The sequence below is a fragment of the Hyperoodon ampullatus genome, assembly GCF_949752795.1.
Source record: "Hyperoodon ampullatus genome assembly, chromosome: 6".
In the NCBI taxonomy this organism is placed as follows: Eukaryota; Metazoa; Chordata; class Mammalia; order Artiodactyla; family Ziphiidae; genus Hyperoodon; species Hyperoodon ampullatus.
The window spans coordinates 23,317,010-23,339,600 of NC_136919.1; the positions used below are offsets into that span (position 1 = coordinate 23,317,010).

The window sequence follows — 22,591 nt, forward strand, 5'->3', positions numbered from 1 at the left end:
ACTGATCAAATAAGTAAATATATTAAAGCTAATTGGAACCAGGTTTCCCACTGTCAGAGAAAGAAGTTATAAATATGAGGGGCGGGGGGGGAAGAAAACCAGAATGAAGAAAGCCACCACCTTGTGGTGATGGACTGGAATTAGAGTTGAACTTATGGTTTCCAATATATACAGATTTAGAAATAAATCACTTTTAGTTGTAAAATTGTGTCTACATATATTCCCTAATTCGGTTAATTCAGGCCTGGGAGGAGTGATATCCCAAAAGCAGACCATACCTAACACGTAGATCTTGGTCTCTAAATACCATCCCCCACCAAAAGAAACCAGAACTTGGAGAAATGGGTGATTTCAGGGCTGAGGCAGGGAGAGTACAGGGTCAACTGAAATATCTTGTGCCAGAAAGCAAAGATGTTCAAAAAAATGATATGAAAATGTTAAAAGAACACAGAAACCAGCTTATGGGGTTCCCACTGGCCCAATCTGGGAAAATTTGAACTTAAAACTAAATGATGATAGTAGCAGATTCTATTCTATTGAGTAAAATAGGAATCCACAAGTCTATACTGATATAAATAAATAAATAAGTAGGAAGTGCGATGAACAGGATACTTTCTAAGTCTATACGTACCTGCCCACAAAATGCTTATTAATTACAAAGGGAAAAGAATAAACTTTACAGTGTAGAAGCCTGGTTAATACCACTTTAATAAAGTGATCAAAGTTACTATAGCCAGTAATGGGACAAATCGAAATTGTCTACCACCTGACATGATACAATGAGAACAGCGTCATATCTGTAATATTCCTGCCAAAGATGCATAAACTGAGACTAATCACTTGAAAGCATTAGATAAACCCAGATTGAGGGACATTCTACAAAATAACTGGCCTATAAACTTTAAAATTCAAAGTCAGTGAAGAACTGTTCTGGGTTGAAGGATACTACAGAGCTACGACAGATAAATGCAACATGTGATTCTGGACAAGATCTTTTGCTATAAAAACATTACTGGGACAGTCGGTGAACTTAAATGGGGCATGATGATTATATGGTAGTAATGCAGCAATTTTAATTTCCTGATTTTGATGGCTGTATTGTAGCTATTTAGGGATGTTCCTGTCTGTAGGAAATACTATACATGATCTTCAGGGGTGATGGGGCATCAGGTTGGTAACTCATTCAAAAAAGTTCAGGGCAAAAAAAGTTCTTTGCACTGTATTTGCAATGTTTTTGTAAGTTTGAGGTTGAGTAATTAGAAAAGAGTGACGTGCTCAGGCAAAGGGGAGCTCAGGTGTTAAGGTTATTCGGATCGTGTTGGAGGTATGTGTCGGGGGAGAGGATGAGTCTCGAAAGAAGGCAATTTGGAGAATAGAGATTAGTCAACACGGTTCTTTCCCTTCAACAGTATTTGCCTTTGACTGGGCAAAAGGGGCCCTGGCTTGGGTCCATGCTCAAAGGCCCTGCAGGCCCTGCTTTGACAGTCCTTTTGTTGTAATAACTCCCCATGCAGTAGGGAGGGTTGAATCCACAGGGATGAAGGGACATGCCCATCAGATTAGGTTTCCCTTCTAGTTCACCCCAGAATCCTTGAGCCTGCTGGGCCTCTCCCCCTGGTCCATCCTCGGAGGGTTGATTGAGCCACAGTATGCACGTCTAGACCCAAGAACTGATCATGGCGCTGTTTACAGGATTGTGGACCAAGTTTTGGGGCTTAAGGACTGATGTCCAGGTGTGTGGAAGGAGGTCCTGGAGAATTGCTGTTCTCTGCGAGTCGCCACATTTAGCTGGAGCTCAAGGATTGCCTATCAGAGAATTCTAAATTTGAACTCGGACTTTCAGATCTTAGTAAGGCATATTTACACCGTAGTAGAGACAGACCATAACCCTACCTAGACAGGGCTGAGGAAGAAACCCCACACAACGTTTAGGCAAGACTTCCGTGCGCGGCTCACCCTAGAGGTACACAGCCTGAAATGCACAGGCCGAGGGCTGGGCCAATCAGGTGCTGCGCCTTGGAGAGGCCGGCGGAGGAGGGAGCGGGACAGGGTGAGGATGGAGACCACGCCTCTCCGCGCGGAGGGGCGGGGCGAAGAGTGGGCGGGGATGACGCTCAGAGCTGGGGGAAAGAGCGGGGCGGTGCCTGCTGGGGGCGGAGCCACGCGTCTCTGAGCGTGCAGGGCGGTGCCCGGCGAAGCCGTGCCTTTTCCGGCCTGGAGCGTTGCCTCTGCGCGTGCTTAAATGCGCTACTGGCCACGGCTGTTTTAGCTCCTGGGCTTGGCGTCTGGAGAGGCGAGATGGCGGCGGAGGAGGTGTTGCCGAGTGCGAGGTGGCTGTACTGTGGAGAGCCCGACGAGAGCCAGAGAGCTCTACTGGGTAAAGACTGCGAAGCTGGAGCAGAGTTCCCCGTAACTTCCTTCCCTCCGTCTCGGTACCGCTACAGCCCTCCACTTCCCACATCCGTCGGGTGCCCGTTCCCAGCCGGGCAAAGATCCGTTATAGTCTCCCCCACTACTTGGAGTTCGGCCAGGGCTCCTCTGTCATCGCACCATCTTTCTGGTACCACCTCCTACCTGGATGAGGAAATCCCAGTTACCCCCTCTCCAGGGCTGAATGTACCCAGGAGCCCGTCATCTCCTCACCCACCAGGTCTCACACCTGCTCTGTTTCCTTCTCTCTACTGGCCAGGGATTCCCTCTGTCTTTCTAGATTTGGCCGAGTTCTCCTCAGTCAGCCCCATTCCCCTAGTTATTCCCTCCTGTCAGAGCCCCTCCCCAGCCCCTCTTCCCACCTGGACCAGGACCTCCTTCAGTCCCCCTTTGGGTCAGGACCTGGGGTTCCTTGCCGTACCCATTCCTCCAGTCACTCCCTCCCGTTGACAATCCATTTCCTCCCCACCATACTCTTGTGCTCTCATCTCATTCTTGGGCTGCAATCTTACAGTCCAGTTCTCCAATGGGAAGCTACAGAATCCAGGCAACATGCGCTTTACCTTGTACAAGAGCAATGACTCCACAAACCCCAGGAAGAGGAGTCAGCGGATCCTGGTAAGTGCTGCCGTGGCCTCTGCTCTTCAGGCCTCAGGAGGCCTCCTGGGTGTGGGTGGAGGTAGGAGGGAATGAGTGGAGAAAAGGGGGGATAGCGAGTGAGCCTTTGAAGAACTTTGAGCCCCAGCAGGCTGGGGTGTGGGGACAGGTTCCACTGAGTTTCACACTTGTGGTGAAGTGCTGGCCTTTTATTCATTTGTTCATTCAACAAGCATTTATTGAGCCCCACTGTGGCCCTGGGCTGAAAGCTGCTAGGGAAAGAGTTAAGTGAGAGCTGGCCTCACTCTGAGGGAGCTCATACTCCAGAGCAGCGTTTCCCAGTCTCAGCACTATTGACATTTTGACCCAGATAATTCTTTCATGTGGAGGCTCTCCTGTGCAGCACTGGATATTTAGCAGCTTTCCGGGCCTCTACCCATTAGCTACCAGGAGCACCTCCCAGTTGTGGCAAACAGAATGTCAGACATGCCTAGATATCCCCAGAGGGGTAATTCCCTGGGTTGAGAACCACTGCTCTAGAGAGGTGAGAACTGGATGTGAGGGACACTCATACAAAAATAGATAAAGCTCAAGGTCCCTGGGAGAGAGAGTACAGAGCAGGGCAGAGTGCGTTCAGTCAGTGAAGTCTCTTGCTTTGCTAGAATGTCTTCCTGGGGGAGGGTGCATGGGAGCTGAACCCTGAAGGATGGAGGAGGGCTTAACAGCTGAAGTTAGTTCTCCAGGTGAAGAGGATAGCCAGGACAAACATGGGGAAGCAGGAAAGCTTGGCTCTGATTGAGGAGTGAATTAACCATTTCCATGGTCCTGAGAGCATATAAGGAGCAGTCATGATAGAGGAGAGCAAAGAGGTTCAAGAAGGGCTTGGACTTTGGGGTTGCCTGCAGAATCATTTTGTTGCATGCCTCTAAGTGCTGAGAGCCCCGGGCCCATCTTCCAAGTCCTGTGGTACAGCTCCCCCAAGAACTTCTCAGACCAGCTAGAAGCAAGCACTACCTGGGACTTTTCAAAAGTCCTCTTGCCTTTCCCCCAGGGATACCCCAGATTCACTTAGAGATAGGGAGCTGGATCATCTCAAAGAGGCGCTCTCATTCTGATCCACCTGTGGTTTGGATTCTAAACCTTCTACAAACGTGGAAAAGAGAGTCAAGATATTTACTATCTTTCAACATTGGTTGTAATGGAGCTTTCCCCCCCTCTACATTTTAGGCAGCTGAAACAGACAGACTTTACTATGTGGGAAACAATTTTGGGACTGGAGCCCTGAAATGCAACACTCTCTGCAGGTAGGGACGGGGAAAGGGATTGTGGGAAGTGGGGGGGGGGTGGCCCTGGCACTGCTCTTCTCTGTCTTTATTTTAGGGGCAGTGGGGGAAATCTAGAGAGATTTACCAAGTTCCTGTGTTCCCAGACCCCAGGGCCCTCACACCAGCATGTAGACACTCCTGAAATTGAAAAAGTGACTTACATTTGTTTAATTTCCTGAAAACCTCATGCATTTGTAATCTTAAAAAAAATTTTTTTGTAAATTTATTTTTGGCTGCGTTGGGTCTTCGTTGCTGCACACGAGCTTTCTCTAGTTGCGGTGAGCGGGGACTGCTCTTCATTGTGGTGTGTGGACTTCTCATTGTGGTGGCTTCTCTTGCTGCAGAGCACGGGCTCTAGGCACGCAGGCTTCAGTAGTTATGGCACGCAGGCTCAGTAGTTGTGGCTCGCAGGCTCAGTAGTTGTGGCACACGGGCTTAGTTGCTCTGCGGCATGTGGGATCTTCCTGGACCAGGGATCGAACCCGTGTCCCCCATTGGCAGGCAGATTCTTAACCACTGCACCATGAGGGAAGTCCCCCCCATTTTAATTGAGATATAATTGACATATAACATTATATTAGTTTCAGGTGTATAAAATAATGATTCAATGTATGTATATATTGCAAAATGGCCACTACAGTGTCTAGTTAACATCCACACATAGTTACAAAATTTTTTTCTTGTGATGAGAACTTTTAAGACTTACTCTCTTAACAACTTTCAAATATACGCTACAGCATTATTTTCTATAGTCACCATGCTGTACATGACATCTCTAGGCCTTATTTTATAACTGGAAGTTTGTACCTTTTGATCACCTTCATTATTTCTGACCACATCATTAACTTGCAATATTCTTTGCTTATAATTATCTTGTTCCCGAAACGCAGCTGTCTCCACTAATTTGGAATGTGTGATCAATAGGCCAGAGTTTACCAGAAGTCTGCCTTGGGACTAACTACAGGAAAAGGATTTGGTAGTGTCTAAGGCTCCAGAATTTCTGCCTAGCTCTGGAAAGATTACTGACTTGGGCCAACTCTGCCCTTTACTGACCCCCAGTCTACTCCTCGGTACAGTGAAGATTGTCCAGCCTGAACAGTCTTAAGTGTCAGGGATTGGCATAATGCAGTGTCCTTGTGAAGGTAGCCATCAGTGAATCACAAACAAGCCCCTTTCAGGGTTCCCCCTGAACCACATTGATAGAAGTCAGATTAGTGTGTATATGCTTGAAACTTTTAACTTTTATCATCCCTTTACAAAGATTTTCTAGTTTAAACTGGTCTTCTCATAATTACCAAGGTTTTACTTGTCTTTGCCTCCATAGAATTTATACATGCAGTAAATTCTAGTGTTTAATTCTAGAGTCTTATATTCCAGAAGGGTTTCCCACTACAGCAGTGAGCCCAAATGTGATCAGCTACAAGAATCACCTGGTGGCTTCCCCCCCGCCCCCCCGCTGTCCCCAGAGCCTCTTCATGAACCCTTTCCTCCTTTCCCTTCCCATTCAGAGAATTGCTGCTGTAGGGGATTATTGTTACTCATGAGCAAGTGATGTCTTCCTCAGGTGGATTGGGGCAGAAAGAAGGCTGAGAACTAAGCAGAAAAAAGGAGGTTGTATAAACAATACCTTTTGAATAATCCATTGTCACTGGTATTATTCCTTCTTTATTCAGGCACTTTGTGGGAATTTTGAACAAGACCTCTGGCCAAATGGAAGTATATGATGCTGAATGGTTCAATATGCAGCCGCTGTTTTCCGGTAGGTCCTAGTCATGAAGGTTCAAAGAAATGCTGAATATTTTAGGTTTCCTGGATGAGTCGGTTTGACTTTTTGATTTGTAAAATACATTTTGTAGCTAGTTTTTCAAGGTTTTTTTTTTTTCCCATTTGAAAAAGTTTTAAAAGTGCTTTTACTCAGCAAATATTTATTGATGACCTACTATGCTCCAGGCACAAGTTAGGGGCTGTGAATATAGCAAAACAGACACAGATCCTGTCCCTACAGTGTTTACAGACTTAAGATCAGGAAACTAATCTTAGTTAAAGCGAGTTGAGCACTGATCCGAGCAGAGTATTGGAGGGCATACATGATATTCTTTTCCATTGAGGGCCTTTCTTAATTTTTAATTGTTCTAGTTGGGGTAGAGTTTAAAATTTTTTTTTAAATTTTATTTAATTAATTAATTTATTTTTGGCTGTGTTGGGTCTTCTTTGCCGCATGCAGGCTTTCTCTAGTTGCGGCAAGTGGGGGCTACTCTTGTTGAGGTGTGCAGTCTTCTCATTGTGGTGGCTTCTCTTGTTGTGGAGCATGGGCTTCAGTAGTTGTGGCACGCGGGTTCAGTAGTTGTGGCTCACAGGCTCTAGAGCACAGGCTCAGTAGTTGTGGCACACGGGCTTAGTTGCTCTGCGGCATGTGGGATCTTCCTGGACTAGGGATCGAACCCGTGTCCCCTGCATTGGCAGGTGGATTCTTAACCACTGCGCCACCAGGGAAGCCCTGGAGTAGAGGTTTTAGAATCTCTGGTAGATGATAGAAGTTGCTTATAGGTTGGACAGTAACTTCCAGCTCGATGCAAAGTCTCTACACTTTCTAATTTGGGAAGAGATCCATTTTCTCTCTAATCCACTGGGAGAAGGTACAGTACTTCTCCACTTTGGCATTTTAGAATGTTCAGGGCTAGAATGGGATCTTCCAAAATGATAGATAAGAGGGTCAAACTCAAGGGGCTCCTGTTCCTAAATCTTAAATACTGAGAACCATGGTAGGGGAGGGAGTTAGATAAGGATCATTAGGATCATTGTGAATCTGCTTGATACTTTCAGAGGCATTAGTTCTAATAACTTCACTCTCTCAAAGCAGTGGTCTCAGCCCTTTTGAGAATCTCATAAGGACCTGGACCTATCTCCTAGAAACATACCTAATTTACAAAAAATATGAGATTTTGCATATAATTTTAAAGGGCTCTTGCATCCCAAAGCCCAGCTGTGAATTTCCTAGGGGTCCATAGTCTCTAGGTTAAGAAATCCCTGCTTTGCAAACAAATATAACTGCATATAAGTTATCCTCCAAATGCTCTTCTGTCTTCTGAGGAGGCAAAGAAAATTGTTCATTAATTTGTTGATTAAAGACGTTTTTGTTTTTACAAGTAAAAAATTTGTAAATATTGGTTAATTCTAACCAGGATATATCAAAAATACGCACAGCATTTTTTGGGTCCTTACTATGCTCTGGGCACTGTTCTAAGCACTTCCAATGCACTACGTCATTTACTTCACATAACAACCCTGTGGGGTAAGTATTGTATTCCTTTTGTTTAATCAATGATGAACCTGGCCCAGAGGCTAAATGACTTTGGCAGGATCGTACTGCTGGCGTATGTGAGAGACCTGGGATTTAAATGTGGCACGGTCACTCCAGAGCTTGTGCTTCTGTCCACTAGATTATACTGCCCCTTACATGAATACTCTGTGGGAGATTACAGAGCTTCATGTAAATAATACATACCTCATGTTTATGCCTGCTTTTAGGTCTTGAAAAAAGTTTTTTTTAACTATTTTAAAAAATTGAAGTATAGTTGATTTACAGTATTTTCAGGTGTATGGCATATGATATACATATATTTTTTGGCAGATTATATTCCATTATAGCTTATTACAAGCTATTGGGTACAATTCCCTGTACTATACAGTACATCCTTGTTGCTTATCTATTTTATGTTTAGTAGTTTGTATCTGTTACTTCCATACTCGTTATTTGTACCTCCCCCACACCCTTAGTAACCATAAGTTTGTTTTCTATGTCTGAGTCTGTTTTTTGTTTTTTTATTTATTTTTGGCTGCATTGGGTCTTTGTTACTGCACGTGAACTTTCTCTGGTTGCAGTGAGCAGGGGCTACTCTTGTTGCGGAGCACGGGCTCTAGGAGCGCAGGCTTCAGTAGTTGTGGCACACAGGCTCAGTAGTTGTGGCTCGCAGGCTCCAGAGCGCAGGCTCAGTAGTTGTGGCGCATGGGCTTAGTTGCTCCACAGCATGTGGGATCTTCCCAGACCAGGGCTCAAACCTGTGTCCCCTGCATTAGCAGGCAGATTCTTAACCACTGAGCCACCAGGGAAGCCCTGTGAGTCTGTTTCTGTTTTGTATATACATTCATTGGTATTTTTTAAAAAATGTTTTCTAATTAAATTATTTTTATACAGTTTTTAAAGGTTATTTTCCATTTACAGTTATTATAAAATATTGGCTGTATTCCCTGTGTTATACAGTATATCCTTGTAGCTTATTTTGTCCATAATAATTTGTACCTCTTACTTTCCTACCTTTATATTGCCCCTCCTCCTTTCTCTTTCTCCTTACTGGTAACCACTAGTTTGCTCTTTCTGTGAGTCTGCTCTTTTTTGTTATATTCACTAGTTTGTTTTATTTTCTAGATTCCACATATAAATGATAGCATACAGTATTTGTCTTCCTCTGTCTGACTTATTTCACTATGCGTAGTGCCCTCCAGGTCCATCCATTTTGTTTCAAATGGCAAAATTTCATTCTTTTTTTTATGGCTGGGTAGTATTCCATTGTGTGTATATGTATAATGGCTAGAATAAACCAGTATTTACAACTTTTTTACATATAAAAACAAAAATGTGTTTAATTAAGAAATTAATGAACAATTTTACATACATACACAATGGAATGTCCTCAGGGTGTGGTGGCTGCTGTTACCTTGATATGGGGTGTGGTTGGTGTTGGGGGTCTAAAGCTCAAGGAGGGTGTGAGGTGGTCCTTCCTTTCTGCTCCATGGCTGTCACTGCCCTGTCAGGGGCAGGGGCTGCTCCCCAGCTGCTAGACCCAGTCTTCTTCCAGGGGCTGGTTGGCTCAGATCCTGCCCCAAGCTGTGGTGTGGAGTGAGCCCATGCAGACCTTCTCTTCCTTTCAGAGCCCTCTCAGTGCGGGGTGGCGGGGGGTGGGGGGGTCCCGACCCTACTACCTGGTTATGTGGAAATCTTTCTTTCTTTTTTTTTTTAATTTAATTTATTTTTTTTATACAGCAGGTTCTTATTAGTCATCCATTTTATACACATCAGTGCACTTTGGTTGTGTAGGAATTCTTCTGCTGGTTTCCAGTTAGTTTTCCGTGAGAATTGTTCCACATGTAGATGTATTTTTGATGTATTTGTCGGGGGAGGTGAGCTCCAGGTCCTCCTCTTGATCCCTCCTCCTTAGGTCTTTTACAAGGAGGGCAGAACTGTATACTGGGAGGAGCGGAGGACTTGGTTTCTAATCCCATCTCTGCATTGCCTGGGGCAAGTCATTTCACCTGGAGGCCTCATGTTTCCTTATTTGTGAAATGAAGGGCTTGGATCCTGATGACCCCTTCACCTGACTCTAATTTATTCTCCAAATCCTCTAACTCTATACTGAAGCTTCATACTAAATGTTCACAGTATACACTCATGTTAAGCTCTGGAAAGTCCTATACTAAAGAAATCTGTTTTTCTTAGATTAACTGTTAAACAAATATTAAACACTATTACGGTCTGTAGGCCTTACAGTTTGCTTTTTTTTCTTTGTTTTTGTTTTGTGTTTTGTAGATGAATCAGTTCAGAGTGAATCGACACTAGAGAGTCACACCAAATCTTTTAGAGAAAAGGTAAGTATGACAGAACTAAGATGTGAGACCTAAAGCGAGTTCCTTCCAGGCCTTGGGTTTCTCCATCAGTAAAATGAGCTGGTTGAACACAGGGGTCTCCCTAGCTGCTCTCAGCTCATTCAGTGTGTGGTTCTCTGGACAGTTCCTACCTGCACAGGCCTCCTTGGCCTCACAGACTGCAGACCTCCTCTCTGGGGCAGCTATACACAGCTCTGTGCCAGCATCTGGAACTGGTTCTCTGGGCTGTAGCATAACACTATTTTCAGGATTTAATCCAAGTTTCAGAAAATATTGGAAGCCTGGAAACTTCACATCAAGACAAAGTAAACTTTAGGATTTTCAATGTAGAAGCTTCCTACAAAGCTCATCTCACCCCAGGATGGCAAACTGATTGAATCTCCAGTGCTGCCTGGAGGGGAGTAAAGCTGTCTTTAGGCTCAGAGGGAGAGTGAGCCATCTATTAGTAATGTCTGTTTTCGGTGTAGGATTGGAAAACCGGTAAGCCGTGTGCCCCAGATTTACCAACCCTAATTCTAATCTTTTTATTTTACAGGTGAAAACACTGTTGATTTATAAATAGCTCATTACAGTTTATAAAGCAAGTACTTCAAATCTCTTAATATCTTTTGGTTCTTAAAACAAGCCTATGAGGTAGTTAGGTATGAGTCAGCCCAATTTACAGAAGTGGTATTAATGGCTCAGAGAGGCTGTTTACCCGTAGTGACACAGCTAGGAGTAACAGTGCTCAGCCCGTTCCCAGTGACCAAATTTGTCTTTTGCACAGATGGATTCTTGCATTGAAGCCTTTGGTACCACCAAACAGAAGCGGGCTCTGAACTCCAGGAGAATGAACAAAGTTGGCAGTGAATCTTTGAATAGTGCAGTGGCTAAAGCTGCAGAGAGTATAATTGATACAAAGGGTGTGACTGGTAAGCAGCTGGAACTTGGGGTAAGAGGCTGCTGGTAGAAAGAGCTTTCCCTTCTCTTGAGATCTTTCACCTGCCCCACAGATGGAAATGATGGGAGTTAGGGCTGGATTCCTTCCTGCTTCTCCTTGAGGGCCTTCTTAGGAACAGACTCTGGAAATCATAAGAAACATCTGACATGGCCTGCTCTCAGTGAGCTCACAGTCGAGTAGAGGAGACAGACATGGGAACGGGAATGTGCCCTCTGTGTCCTTGGTGCCAGGGCTACAGCCTGCAGGGCACAGTGGAGGGAGACGGCCTCAAGTCTCTGTGAGTTACAGGGAGGTTTTAGTCAAAAAGGCTGATGTGATGATGATGAGCTAGCCTCTAGAGACACTTTGAGGTCACTGGATCTTTTTCTTTTCCTAAATTCTTCAGCAGCTTGAGTATTAAATTGTATTATTTAAAATGTGTAATGTGTTTATTGTTCAAATGCATTATAAGAACATAAAAGAAAGTTTTATATATATATATATATATATATGAGAGCAGTTTTTCTATTAAAATGGAATTTTAGTAAGTTTTAGAAAATCTTTCCATACCCGATGATTATATATTTTCTTATGTTGTCTTTCAGTACTTTCACTGTTTAACTTTTTACATTTACAATTTAATGATTTTTTTTTTTTGGTCTATGTTACAAACCTAATTTTATATTTTCCAAATGATTAGCCAGTTGTCCCCAACTCCATCTTTTCCTTTTGTAAAAAATGATTTAAAAAATCATCTGTATCATTTTACCACATTCTTAATTGTGTTCTCGCTCATCATTCTGACTGGCTATTCTTGTAGCAGCATCAGGTCCTTTTGATTGTAGTAGCCTCACCTTCCAGTTTGTTGTCTGATAGGGCAAATTTATCTTCCATCCTTATTTTTCACAAATGTACTGGTTATTGTAGCATGCTTTTTTATTCATTCATTCATTCATTCATTTATTTATTTATTTATGGCTGCATTGGGTCTTTGTTGCTTCACGCGGGCTTTCTCTAGTTGTGGTGAGTGGGGGCTAATCTTCGTTGCGGTGAGCGGGCTTCTCATTGCAGTGGCTTCTCGTTGTGGAGCACGGGCTTAGGATGCGCAGGCTCAGTAGTTGTGGCGCACGGGCTTAGTTGCTCCACGGCACGTGGGAACTTCCTAGACCACGGCTCGAACCCGTGTCCCCTGAATTGGCAGGTGGATTCTTAACCACTGCACCACCGGGGAAGTCCTGTAGCATGCTTTTTTTTTTTCCAGGTGATCTTAAGAATTATTTTGTCAAGTTCTCTCAAAATCCAATTGGGATTAATATGGGGAGAATCAGCATCTTTATAATATTATGTTTTCCCATCCAGGAACATAGGAACATGTCTCCATTTAGTCAGATATACTTTAATGTCTAAGTAAAGTTTTCAATTTTTTTGTTCAGTTTACTCTCAGCTACTAAAGGACATTTAAAAAGAAAAATAATTCACCCATTTTCCCATCATTCTACAAGACCAACCATTACAATTTTCCTGTTTTCCTCTCTGTTCTTGTCTGTGTGCATACTTAATTCTTACATGGTTATTCCTGTGTGGTAGTTAGCTTTATAATTTGATTTTTCTTTTTCACTGACAATATGTGAAGTTCAGATGAGGGGGTTCTGGGCGACGATGATCTTGAGTGCACGGGTTGCAGAGTGTTGGGGAACTTGAAGCCGAGCAGGGTGACACTGACACTGACTCTTCCTTCATTGAAAAGCTCTGGTCAGTGACGCCATCCACGATGACTTGCAGGATGACTCCCTCTATCTCCCTCCCTGCCACGCTGATGCAGCCAAGCCTGAAGACGTGTATAAATTTGAAGACCGTATCCTTCTTGTGGGAGAAACGCCACCTCATTTCCCAGGTTGGGATATGCGCACAGGAGTGGCATGGCCAGGCTCTCTGAGGGTGTCAGTGGTCCTGTGATACTCATAGAAGCTCGCCCCAGACTCTTGCAGTTGCCCCAGCGCTATTGCTGGGAAGTCAGCGAGGCTCCCTCACTAGCTGAGGCACCTGCTGCAGCAGTGGCCTCTCAGGCCTTGTGATTCAATCCCATCCCTCAGCAAAATGCAGAATGCCCACGGTTCGGCCCTGTGGGGGTCACCTTCTGTGAAGAGTCAAAATACGACTTTTAAGTTGGCCAGTGCCCAAAGTCTAGGGCAGACTGATATTATAAAGAAGGGTTGGAATGTAGAGTTTCCGTACTTGTGGTTCTAGTCAAATGGAAAGTGCCTGCAGTGGGTTTGTGATAAGAGAAGGCAGAAAGCCCAAGCAGGCAATGAGCTCTGGGCTGGGAGTCTGGAGAACTGAGTCCTGAAGCTCTGCCCGGACATACTGTGTGATCTTCCCCTCACTAAGCCTCAAATTTTCCCATCTGTAAAATGTGGCTGATATAAGATGATCTAGCTAGTTGGATGTTTCCATTTTGGTCAGGTTGTTCTTGACCTATAACTAGTTCTTGCCCCTGCGGAATATGACGCTCTTCAGAGCCCATCTGAAGCTTTCAGGAATGTCACCTCAGAAGAAATACTGAAGATGATTGAAGAGAACAGGTACCCGAATTGGGCAGATGGAGTGTCTCGGGAGTGATGTTGGGATACAACAGTAGTCAGACATGAAGCAGACCTTGGGTGTTAGGATATACGTCTGTTCAGCATTTGAACAAGAATGAACAAGTGTTTTCTTGAATGGTTGAGCTCCCAGGCCTGTTGTCCCAAGGCTGTGGGTGGCTTTCAAGGGAGAGAATTGGCCTCTGAGTACGTGGAACCTGTGACTGGGCAGAGGGTGGTGAAGCCTTGTAGTCTGGGGCTGGGAACTGGAGCTGACCTGTATCGGTCCCACCCCCTCAGCCAATGTTATACTGTTGCCGATTGTCACTGGTGGGGCCCAAGTGCTGGCCTGGGAGTAGGTGCCAGCTGAAGTGATGGTTTATCTGTGGTGATGTGCTGAGTGAAAGTTAAATTATGTATTTTAAATATAGCATATTTTAAATCAGAGATGATTTCCTCTCCTCCCTCCCCGCCCCTTTTGGCTTTTAAAACAGCTTTTTTTTTTTTTAATGATGAGGGTTTTTTGCTTTTGACTTTTTTCTTTTAATAATTTTATCTTGAGAAAATAAAAAGTTGTCAACCCTAGGTTGGTTCCCCCAGTTTTCGTTTGGAAATTTTACTGGTCAGTGAAATCCAAAGTCTTGGAAAATACATGTTTTTCCCACTCTCCAAAGAAGTGCTCTTTACTGGTTCTTCATCGTCTTAATGTGATTGTGGCTCAGGTGCAGGAATGAGTTCTGGGCTGGGAGTCTGGAGAACCGAGTCCCCATCTGCCTGATGGACTGTGTGATCTTCCCCTGTCTGAGCCTCAGTTTTCCTATATGTAAAATGAGGCCGATACAAGATGATCTTGAAGAGCCTTTTATCGCTGCGAGTTCATGATCCTGATAGTGGTAGAACAACAGTATGTGAAAATAATAGCCAACATTGATGGAGCTCCTACATGTGCCAAGCACTGCTTTCCTTGTCTCATTTAATCCACAAAAGCCCGTAGGACAAGGGTACTATCATTGGCCTTAATTTACAGGTGAAGAAACCAAGGCAGAGATGTTCAGAAGCTTGCCCAAGCCACTGCATGGCAGAATGGGGATTCAAACCCAGATAGTTGAGAGGCTATGCTCCAGACCGCCACATCAGGGTTGGGCCCACTATGGCCTGAGTGCCAAGTCTGGCCCACTGCCTGTGAATAAAGTTTTATTGTAACGTAGCTTCAGTCATTTATTTATATGTTATCGATGGCTGCCTTTGCATTACAATGGCAGTGACCATGTTGCCCACAAAATGTATAATATTTGTTATCTAGACCTTTACTGTCCCTACACTAGATCATGCTCCTCCTATTATAAGGAGCTGGTTGGATGGCCCTTCCTCAGCTGTTGACTATGTACCAGGTGTGAGGGGTGCCTGCTGTTTTCATTGTGAAGGAGTGAATGGCTCCTGACAGAGCCGGTCTTAACACATTCCTCCTTTTCCCTCCCTTGTTTTAGTCACTGCTCCTTTGTCATAGAAGCGTTGAAGTCTTTGCCATCAAGTGAGGAGAGCCGAGACCGCCAGGCCCGGTGCATATGGTTTCTGGACACTCTCATCAGATTTCGAGCACAGAAAGTGATTAAGCGGAAAAGTAAGTCCATGCTAGACATTTTTTTTTAAATTGAAGTATAGTTGATTTATATTGTTAGTTTCAGGTGTACAGCAAAATGATTCAGTTACATATATATTTATACATATATATGTTCTTTTTCAGATTCTGTTCCCTTATAGGTTATTACAAGATACTGAATACAGTTCCTTGTGCAAGGAACAGCAACAAGGACACTAGGTCCTTGTTGTTTATTTTATATATAGTAGTGTGTATCTGTTAGTCCCAAACTCCTAATTTATCCCTCCCTCCCCCGCTTCCCCTTTGGTAACCATAAGTTTGTTTTCTATATCTGTGAGTCTGTTTCTGTTTGGTAAATAAGTTCATTTGTATCATGTTTTTAGATTCCACATATAAGTGATATCATATGGTATTTCTCTTTCTCTGTCTGACTCCACTTAATATGGGAATCTCTGCGTCCATCCATGTTGCTACAAATGGCATTATTTCATTCTGTTTTATGGCTGAGTAATATTCCATTGTATATATGTATACCACATCTTTATCCATTCATCTGTTGATGGACACTTACGTTGCTTCTATGTCTTGGCTATTGTAAATAGTGCTGTGAACTTTGGGGTGCACATATCATGATAGACATTTTATTCTAGTTATTTTCAGTCTGTTATTTGTCTATAATTCTTAGACTAGCTCTAGTGAGAGAGGAAATGGACATGTCTTTCCATGTCTTTATTTATAACTGTGTAACAGTGGGATTCTGATTGGTACTGCTGACATGCTGAGAGAACTTGCCAAGCCCTTTCCTCGGAAAATAGGGTCGGGTTGGATTATACGATTGCTCAGAGCTAACATTCACTACTTCTGTGTTAGGCAAAGTTGAATATCCAGGCAAATCAAATGAACGTTTTAAGGGACAGTTGGACAAAGAGTTGTATGGGGAGAAAAATTGGCTTTGCTTGTGAAGGCTTGTGGCATGTTGTTGTGTCAGCTATTTCCGACTGGGAGAGAAGTCAGTTTCTGCTGGTAACCCGTGCCACTGATCGCCAGGGCATGGGTGGCTGCCATACACTCACATCCACCCAGAGTCAGAAACCCAGAGGGAGACACCTGTGGTTTTAGGCATAAGGTGCATGCAGTCGTGTTCCTGTGATTGGGCACCCAAGGGTCTGTACAGACACACCTCGTTCTATTGTGCTTCACTTTATCGTCCTTCGTAGATATTGTGTTTTTTACAAATTGAAGGTTTGTGGCAACCCTGTGTTGAGCAAGTCTGTTGGCGCCATTTTTCCAAGAGCATCTGCTCACTTTTGTGTGTCTCTGTCAGGTTTCGATAATTCTCACAATATTTTAAACTTTTTCATTGTTATATTTATTATGATGGTCTGTGGTCAGTGATCTTTGATGTCACTACTGTGACTCGCTGAAGGTTCAGATGATGGTTAGCATTTTTTAGCAGTATTTTTTTAATTAAGATATGGACTTTTTTTATCAGATGGTTTTTCTTCTTCAATTTGTTAATATGGTATATCACATTGATTGATTTGCATATATTGAAGAATCCTTGCATCTCTGGGATAAATCCCACTTGATCATGGTATATGATCCTTTTAATGTGTTGTTGGATTCTGTTTGCTAGTGTTTTGTTGAGGATTTTTGCATCTATATTCATCAGTGATACTGGTCTGTAATATTCTTTTTTTGTAGTATCTTTGTCTGGTTTTGGTATCAGGGTGATGGTGGCCTCATAGAATGAGTTTGGGAGTGTTCCTTCCTCTGCAATTTTTTGGAAGAGTTTGAGAAGGATGGGTGTTAGCTCTTCTCCAAATGTTTGATAGAATTCACCTGTGAAGCCATCTGGTCCTGGACTTTTGTTTGTTGGAAGATTTTAAATCACAGTTTCAATTTCATTACTTGTGATTTGTCTGTTCATATTTTCTATTTCTTCCTGGTTCAGTCTTGGAACATTACACTTTTCTAAGAATTTGTCCACTTCTTCCAGGTTGTCCATTTTACTGGCATAGAGTTGCTTGTAGTAGTCTCTTAGGATGCTTTGTATTTCTGCAGTGTCTGTTGTAACTTCTCCTTTTTCATTTCTAATTTTATTGATTTGAGTCCTCTGCCTCTGTTTCTTGACGAGTTTGGCTAATGGTTTATCAATTTTGTTTATCTTCTCAAAGAACCAGCTTTTAGTTTTATTGATCTTTGCTTTTGTTTTCTTTGTTTCTATTTCATTTATTTCTGCTCTGATCTTTATGATTTCTTTCCTTCTGCTTACTTTGGGTTTTGTTTGTTCTTCTTTCTCTAGTTCCTTTAGGTGTAAGGTTAGATTGTTTGAGATTTTTCTTGTTTCTTGAGGTAGGCTTGTATTGCTATAAACTTCCCTCTTAGAGCTGCTTTTACTGCATCCCATAGGTTTTGGATCATCATGTTTTCATTGTCATTTGTCTGTAGGTATTTTTTGATTTCCTCTTTGATTTCTTCATGATCTGTTGGTTATTTAGTAACGTATTGTTTAGCCTCCATGTGTTTGTGTTTTTTCCTTTTTTTTCCCTGTAATTCATTTCTAATCTCATAGCGTTGTGGTCAGAAAAGATGCTTGATATGATTTCAGTTTTCTTAAATTTACTTAGGCTTGATTTGTGACCCAAGATGTGATCTATCCTGGAGAATGTTCCGTGCGCACTTAAGAAGAAAGTGTAGGGCCTCCCTGGTGGCGCAGTGGTTGAGAGTCCGCCTGCCGATGCAGGGGACACGGGTTCGTGCCCCGGTCCGGGAGGATCCCACATGCCGCGGAGCAGCTGGGCCCGTGAGCTATGGCCGCTGAGCCTGCGCGTCCGGAGCCTGTGCTCCGCAACAGGAGAGGCCACAACAGTGAGAGGCCCGCGTACTGCAAAAAAAAAAAAAAAAAAGAAGAAGAAAGTGTCATCTGTTTTTGGATGGAGTGTCCTATAAATATCAGTTAAATCTGGTCTATTGTGTCGTTTAAAGCTTGTGTTTCCTTAGTAAGTCTCTGCTTGGATGATCTGTCCACTGGTGTAAGTGAGGTGTTAAAGTCCCCCACTATTATTGTAGTACTGTTGATTTCCTCCATTATAGCTGTTAGCAGTTGCCTTATGTATTGAGGTGCTCCTATGTTGGGTGCCTATATATTTATAATTGTTATATCTTCTTCTTGGATTGATCCCTTGATATTGTGTAGTGTCCTTCCTTGTCTCTTGTAACATTCTTTATTTTAAAGTCTATTTTATCTGATATGAGTATTGCTACTCCAGCTTTCTTTTGATTTCCATTTGCACAGAATATCATTTTCCATCCCCTCACTTTCAGTCTGTATGTGTTCCTAGGTCTGAAGTGGGTCTCTAGACAGTGTAAGGTCGGATCTTAACAAATGGCACCGCGAAACAGAGGAAAGCTTCAAGTGAGCTTTATTAGGGGGCGCTCCCGGGCGAGGTTCACTGGTCCGAGAGAAAGGGGCCAGAGAAGTCGCACCCAGGCAAGGGTTGGGCAAGATTTTATAGGGGAAGAAGGGAAAGGGGTGTGGTGAATCTGGGAGGGCACAGGGTATTCCTTATTTGGTGGTCTCTTCGGGTATCGTGGCAATATCTGGTGCTGGTTGCATCAGTCTTGGGACCGTTAGTCCCGCCCCTCAAGGCGGGAAGGCTGAGCCGGGTGGAAAGTCCCCAGGTCATTTCCTGGAACTGGGTGGTCCGGAAAGTCTCCAGGTCAGTTTCTGGAACTGGGTGGTCCGGAGAGTTTCGGTCTGATGCAACCCGTGAATCTGATTGCATTCCCCTGCCTCCGGCCAGTTGGCCTTACATCCCGACATCTTTGGTGTAATGGGGCAGCGTTCTGATCTCTGGCTACTTCATGCTGAATGGGGGCGTCGAAAGGGGAGTCAGGCGACCAGAGGTCCGAGGCTTAGGGGAGAACAGTGGGGGGTTCTGTAGGAAGCAAGATATAAGGACCGAGGAGCATTTGGTTTGCGGCCACCCGAGAGACTTCCTCCATGCGCCTGCGAAGGAACCTAAGAAAACGGGGCAAACATGAGCAAGATACAGATGAGAATTAAGGGGCCTAAGATTGGTGTTAGCGAGGTATAGAGGGTGGATCGCCACCAATCGGGAATTGGGGAGGCGGACTGTTGGTGTTTGTGTTGGAGTTCTTCTCTTAAGCGATGGAGGGCGTTTACATCGTCTTCGACGAGTCCTGTTTCATTGATGTAATAGCAGCATTCCTCCTGTAGGAAGAGGCAGGTATCTCCTTTGTCAGCCGTCAGGGGATCCAGGGCTCGTCGATTCTGGAGAGCGACTCGGGCTATGGAGGTGATTTGGTGCTGGAGAGAGGAGATGGAGGTGGCAGAGGCTTCAATGGCTAGCTGGAGTTTATGTTCTAAGTCGCGGGATGTTGAAACACTATGTGTTAGAGCTCCCCCACCGAGGCCTGCAGCGACCAGGGAGGAGGCGAGAGAGATGCCTGCAACCAGAGCAAGAAAGATAGCTCTTTTCCGTCAGGTAAAGGGCGGCGTGATTAGTGAGGAAAATTCGGCTTGGCTATACAGTGTGAGTTGTGGGACGAGAGTAATGGGGATACATGGGAAGGGGGAGGAAGAATTGATCTCTTTTGTGAGGGAATCATTGCACCACAAAAACATGCCTGGTGGTGCTTCAATTGATGTGTTTACCGTGAGGGATGAGTTGCAAAGAAACCCAGTATCAGCTAGATTTGGGCGGCTGCCGTAACAGATGGTGAGATTTTTTGAATCAAGGAATATGGGGACTTTTAACGGGGAAGAAGGTGGGTTTTGGGAGGTGTAGGAAGTAGAATTGAAGGGCTGGTCGAGTGGGACAGCAGCCAAGGGTGGCCGGCCAAGCGAGGCACATAGAAAGCAGTCGGAGATGTTACCTATTCCTGTGTGGTTGAGTATCTGTACTGCTTGACAGACGAGGGTCAACCAAGAAAAAGGATCCTCTTTGTGTTCGGGGTGAGGTAGTTGGTGTCTTAGGGCTTGTTCTGTTTCTGGATGGCAGTGGCTTGTTCGCTCAACTGTTGGATAACTTTGGGAATCAAATTGATATATGAGCGAAAGACCCTGATAGAGCCCACGGGGTAGGTATCAGTTGCCCATCGGTAGATTTTTCCTTGTACCCCTTTTACCCATCTTGTGTCCCAGGGATCTTTGATGTTGATGAATAATTGACCCTTGCCATTTGTGGTGAGCAGGTGGGATTGTCGGAGCGAGCTCCTGGTATCTAGTTTTGCCATATGGATGTTACATGAGTGATAGGGGCACCCCCCATAGGTCTCATCCCACCATTGACAGTAGTCTCGGGTCCGATCGTAAGTGAAGCAGACAGTGGGGGTGCACCATCCCAGGGGAACACCTTCTGTGTTAGAGATGGGGATCTGGACTGTTACCAGGGCCTGGCACCCATCTGGTTGGCAGTCTCCCATGCCCAGGACTTGGGCGTGGGTCCGACCTTTAGCTTGCCATGTCCCGTGGACATGGAAGTGCCATAGGGACATCTGGTGAGTCCTGGGTGGCAGGAGCAGCAGCAGGAGGAGAGACAGGGTGACGGACAAGCCGTAGTCTCGTGGGACCCAGCGGTAGGGCCGTCCAAGTCTCTGGAGTTGGGGCCATTTTAAGGCGGGAGACATGGTACCAGGAGGGGTGTCCCAAGAGCTTAGCTGCTGTGGGAGTGGTGAGGATCACCATATGGGGGCCTGTCCACCGTGGCTTGAGAGATTGAGGGTGTAATTCTTTGAGGAGGACGCTATCACCGGGTTGTAGGGGGAGAGAGGAAGTTTCAGAGATAGTCACTGTTGGTAGATGATGGTCAGCGTGTTCGCGGAGAAGACGGCGAAGCAGGGAGAGGTAGGGAAGGTAGGAGGCTAGGGGTGGACTCTGGGTTGGTAGGTCGTGAAGGAGGAAAGGGCAGCCGTAAAGTAGTTCAAATGGACTGAGGCCAGTAGGAGTCCGAGGTGAGGCTTGGATTCGGGTAAGGGCTAGAGGAAGCAGGTCGGGCCATGAGACACGGACCTCAAGGGACAGCCTGGTGAGGTGGTCTTTTAAGATCCCATTGGCGTGTTTAACCTTACCGGATGATTGGGGGTGGTAGGGGATGTGGAGTTTCCAGGTGATCTGGAGAGCCTCGGATACCTGTTGAATCACCTGAGAGACAAAGGCGGGTCCGTTATCCGACTGAATGGAGACCAGCAGACCAAATCGGGGGATGATGTGTTGAAGCAGGATGGTGGCGACTGTGTCTACCGTTTCTCGAGTTGTTGGATAGGCCTCGATCCAACCTGAAAAGGTGTCAAGGAGAGTGAGCAGGTATCGGAAGCGTTTGGAGCGGGGCATATGGGTAAAGTCGATCTGCCAGTCTTCACCAGGCTGATGTCCACGCATCTGGTGTGTAGGAATTCGGGGCCGTAGGCCTCCTTGTGGGGAGATGGATGTGCAGGTTTGGCAGGCCATGAGAGTCTTTGAGATGGCCTCTCTAAGTTCTGGCAGATGAAAGAGGGGGTCCAAAAAACGGAACATTGCTTTTGGACCCATGTGTAAGAATTTATGGATGTCTGATAGGAGGCCGGCTGCTTGGGCCAGAGGTAGGGCAATTTTGTTGTCTATAAAAATCCATCCTTTGTTGTCTTTGTGTCCCCCTTTTGATAGTAAGGCAGCTTCCTTGTGTGGGGTATATGTGGGTTGGGTAGGACTGGTAAAAAATAGGAGTGGAGCTGGAGGATCCCCTTTTGTAAGCTCTCGGGCCATGGAATCGGCCTTCGAGTTACCTTGTGCTGTTGGGTTGGATGGGAGTTGATGACCCCTGCAATGGATAATTGATACTTCTTTAGGAAGCTGGAGGGCCTCCAGGAGTTTTGCAATGAGGGGAAGCGTTGACCACTGGGGATCCCTTAGTGGTCAGAAATCTGCATTCCCTCCATAGTGCTGAGTGGCTGTGTGCAATGAGAAAGGCATATTTAGAGTCTCTGTAGATGTTAACCCTTTGGTCTTTGGAAAGGTTAAGGGCTCGTGTAAGTGCGATTAGTTCAGCCTTTTGGGAGGTCGTTCCTTCTGGGAGGCTGTTAGCCTCGATAATAGTTGAGATAGTTACCACCACGTAGGCTGCCTGTCGGCGTCCGTCAGGACCGAGTATCGAACTACCATCCACAAAGAGTGCGGTTCGGATTTGAAAGAGGGGTGTCAAAGAGTCCCTCTCTTGGTGGTTTGAAGGCTTCTATGACATGAGGGCAGGAATGGGATGGAAAACTCCCAGTGCCAGAGATAGGCAGGAGGGAAGCCAGGTTCAGGCGAGGGGAGAGATCAAGAGAAATAGCTGGGTTTTCAGTGAATAGTAGGTGGAACTCCTGGATGCGGGAGGGGCCCAGGAGGGAGAGAGACTTGTGGCCTAGGAGGTCGACCAGCTGGTGGGAGGAAAACACGGTTAGTGGGTGGGCCAGAGTCAGTTTGAGTGTTTGTTTG

The 22,591-nt window shown here is 45.0% G+C and overlaps 1 protein-coding gene across 1 annotated transcript in view; it reads left to right on the forward strand.

Moving 5' to 3' along the window:
• The first annotated feature begins 2,293 nt into the window (after positions 1-2,293).
• POLR1E (RNA polymerase I subunit E) overlaps positions 2,294-22,591 on the forward strand; it is a 28,980-nt gene continuing 8,682 nt past the window's right edge. The window contains exons 1-9 of the mRNA XM_079706316.1: positions 2,294-2,377; positions 2,945-3,048; positions 4,255-4,331; positions 6,026-6,111; positions 9,937-9,995; positions 10,780-10,924; positions 12,680-12,787; positions 13,418-13,514; positions 14,999-15,132. Of these exons, the coding sequence (XP_079562442.1) occupies positions 2,299-2,377; positions 2,945-3,048; positions 4,255-4,331; positions 6,026-6,111; positions 9,937-9,995; positions 10,780-10,924; positions 12,680-12,787; positions 13,418-13,514; positions 14,999-15,132 (889 nt within the window). The 5' untranslated portion in view covers positions 2,294-2,298. The remainder of the gene's footprint in view (positions 2,378-2,944; positions 3,049-4,254; positions 4,332-6,025; positions 6,112-9,936; positions 9,996-10,779; positions 10,925-12,679; positions 12,788-13,417; positions 13,515-14,998; positions 15,133-22,591) is intronic.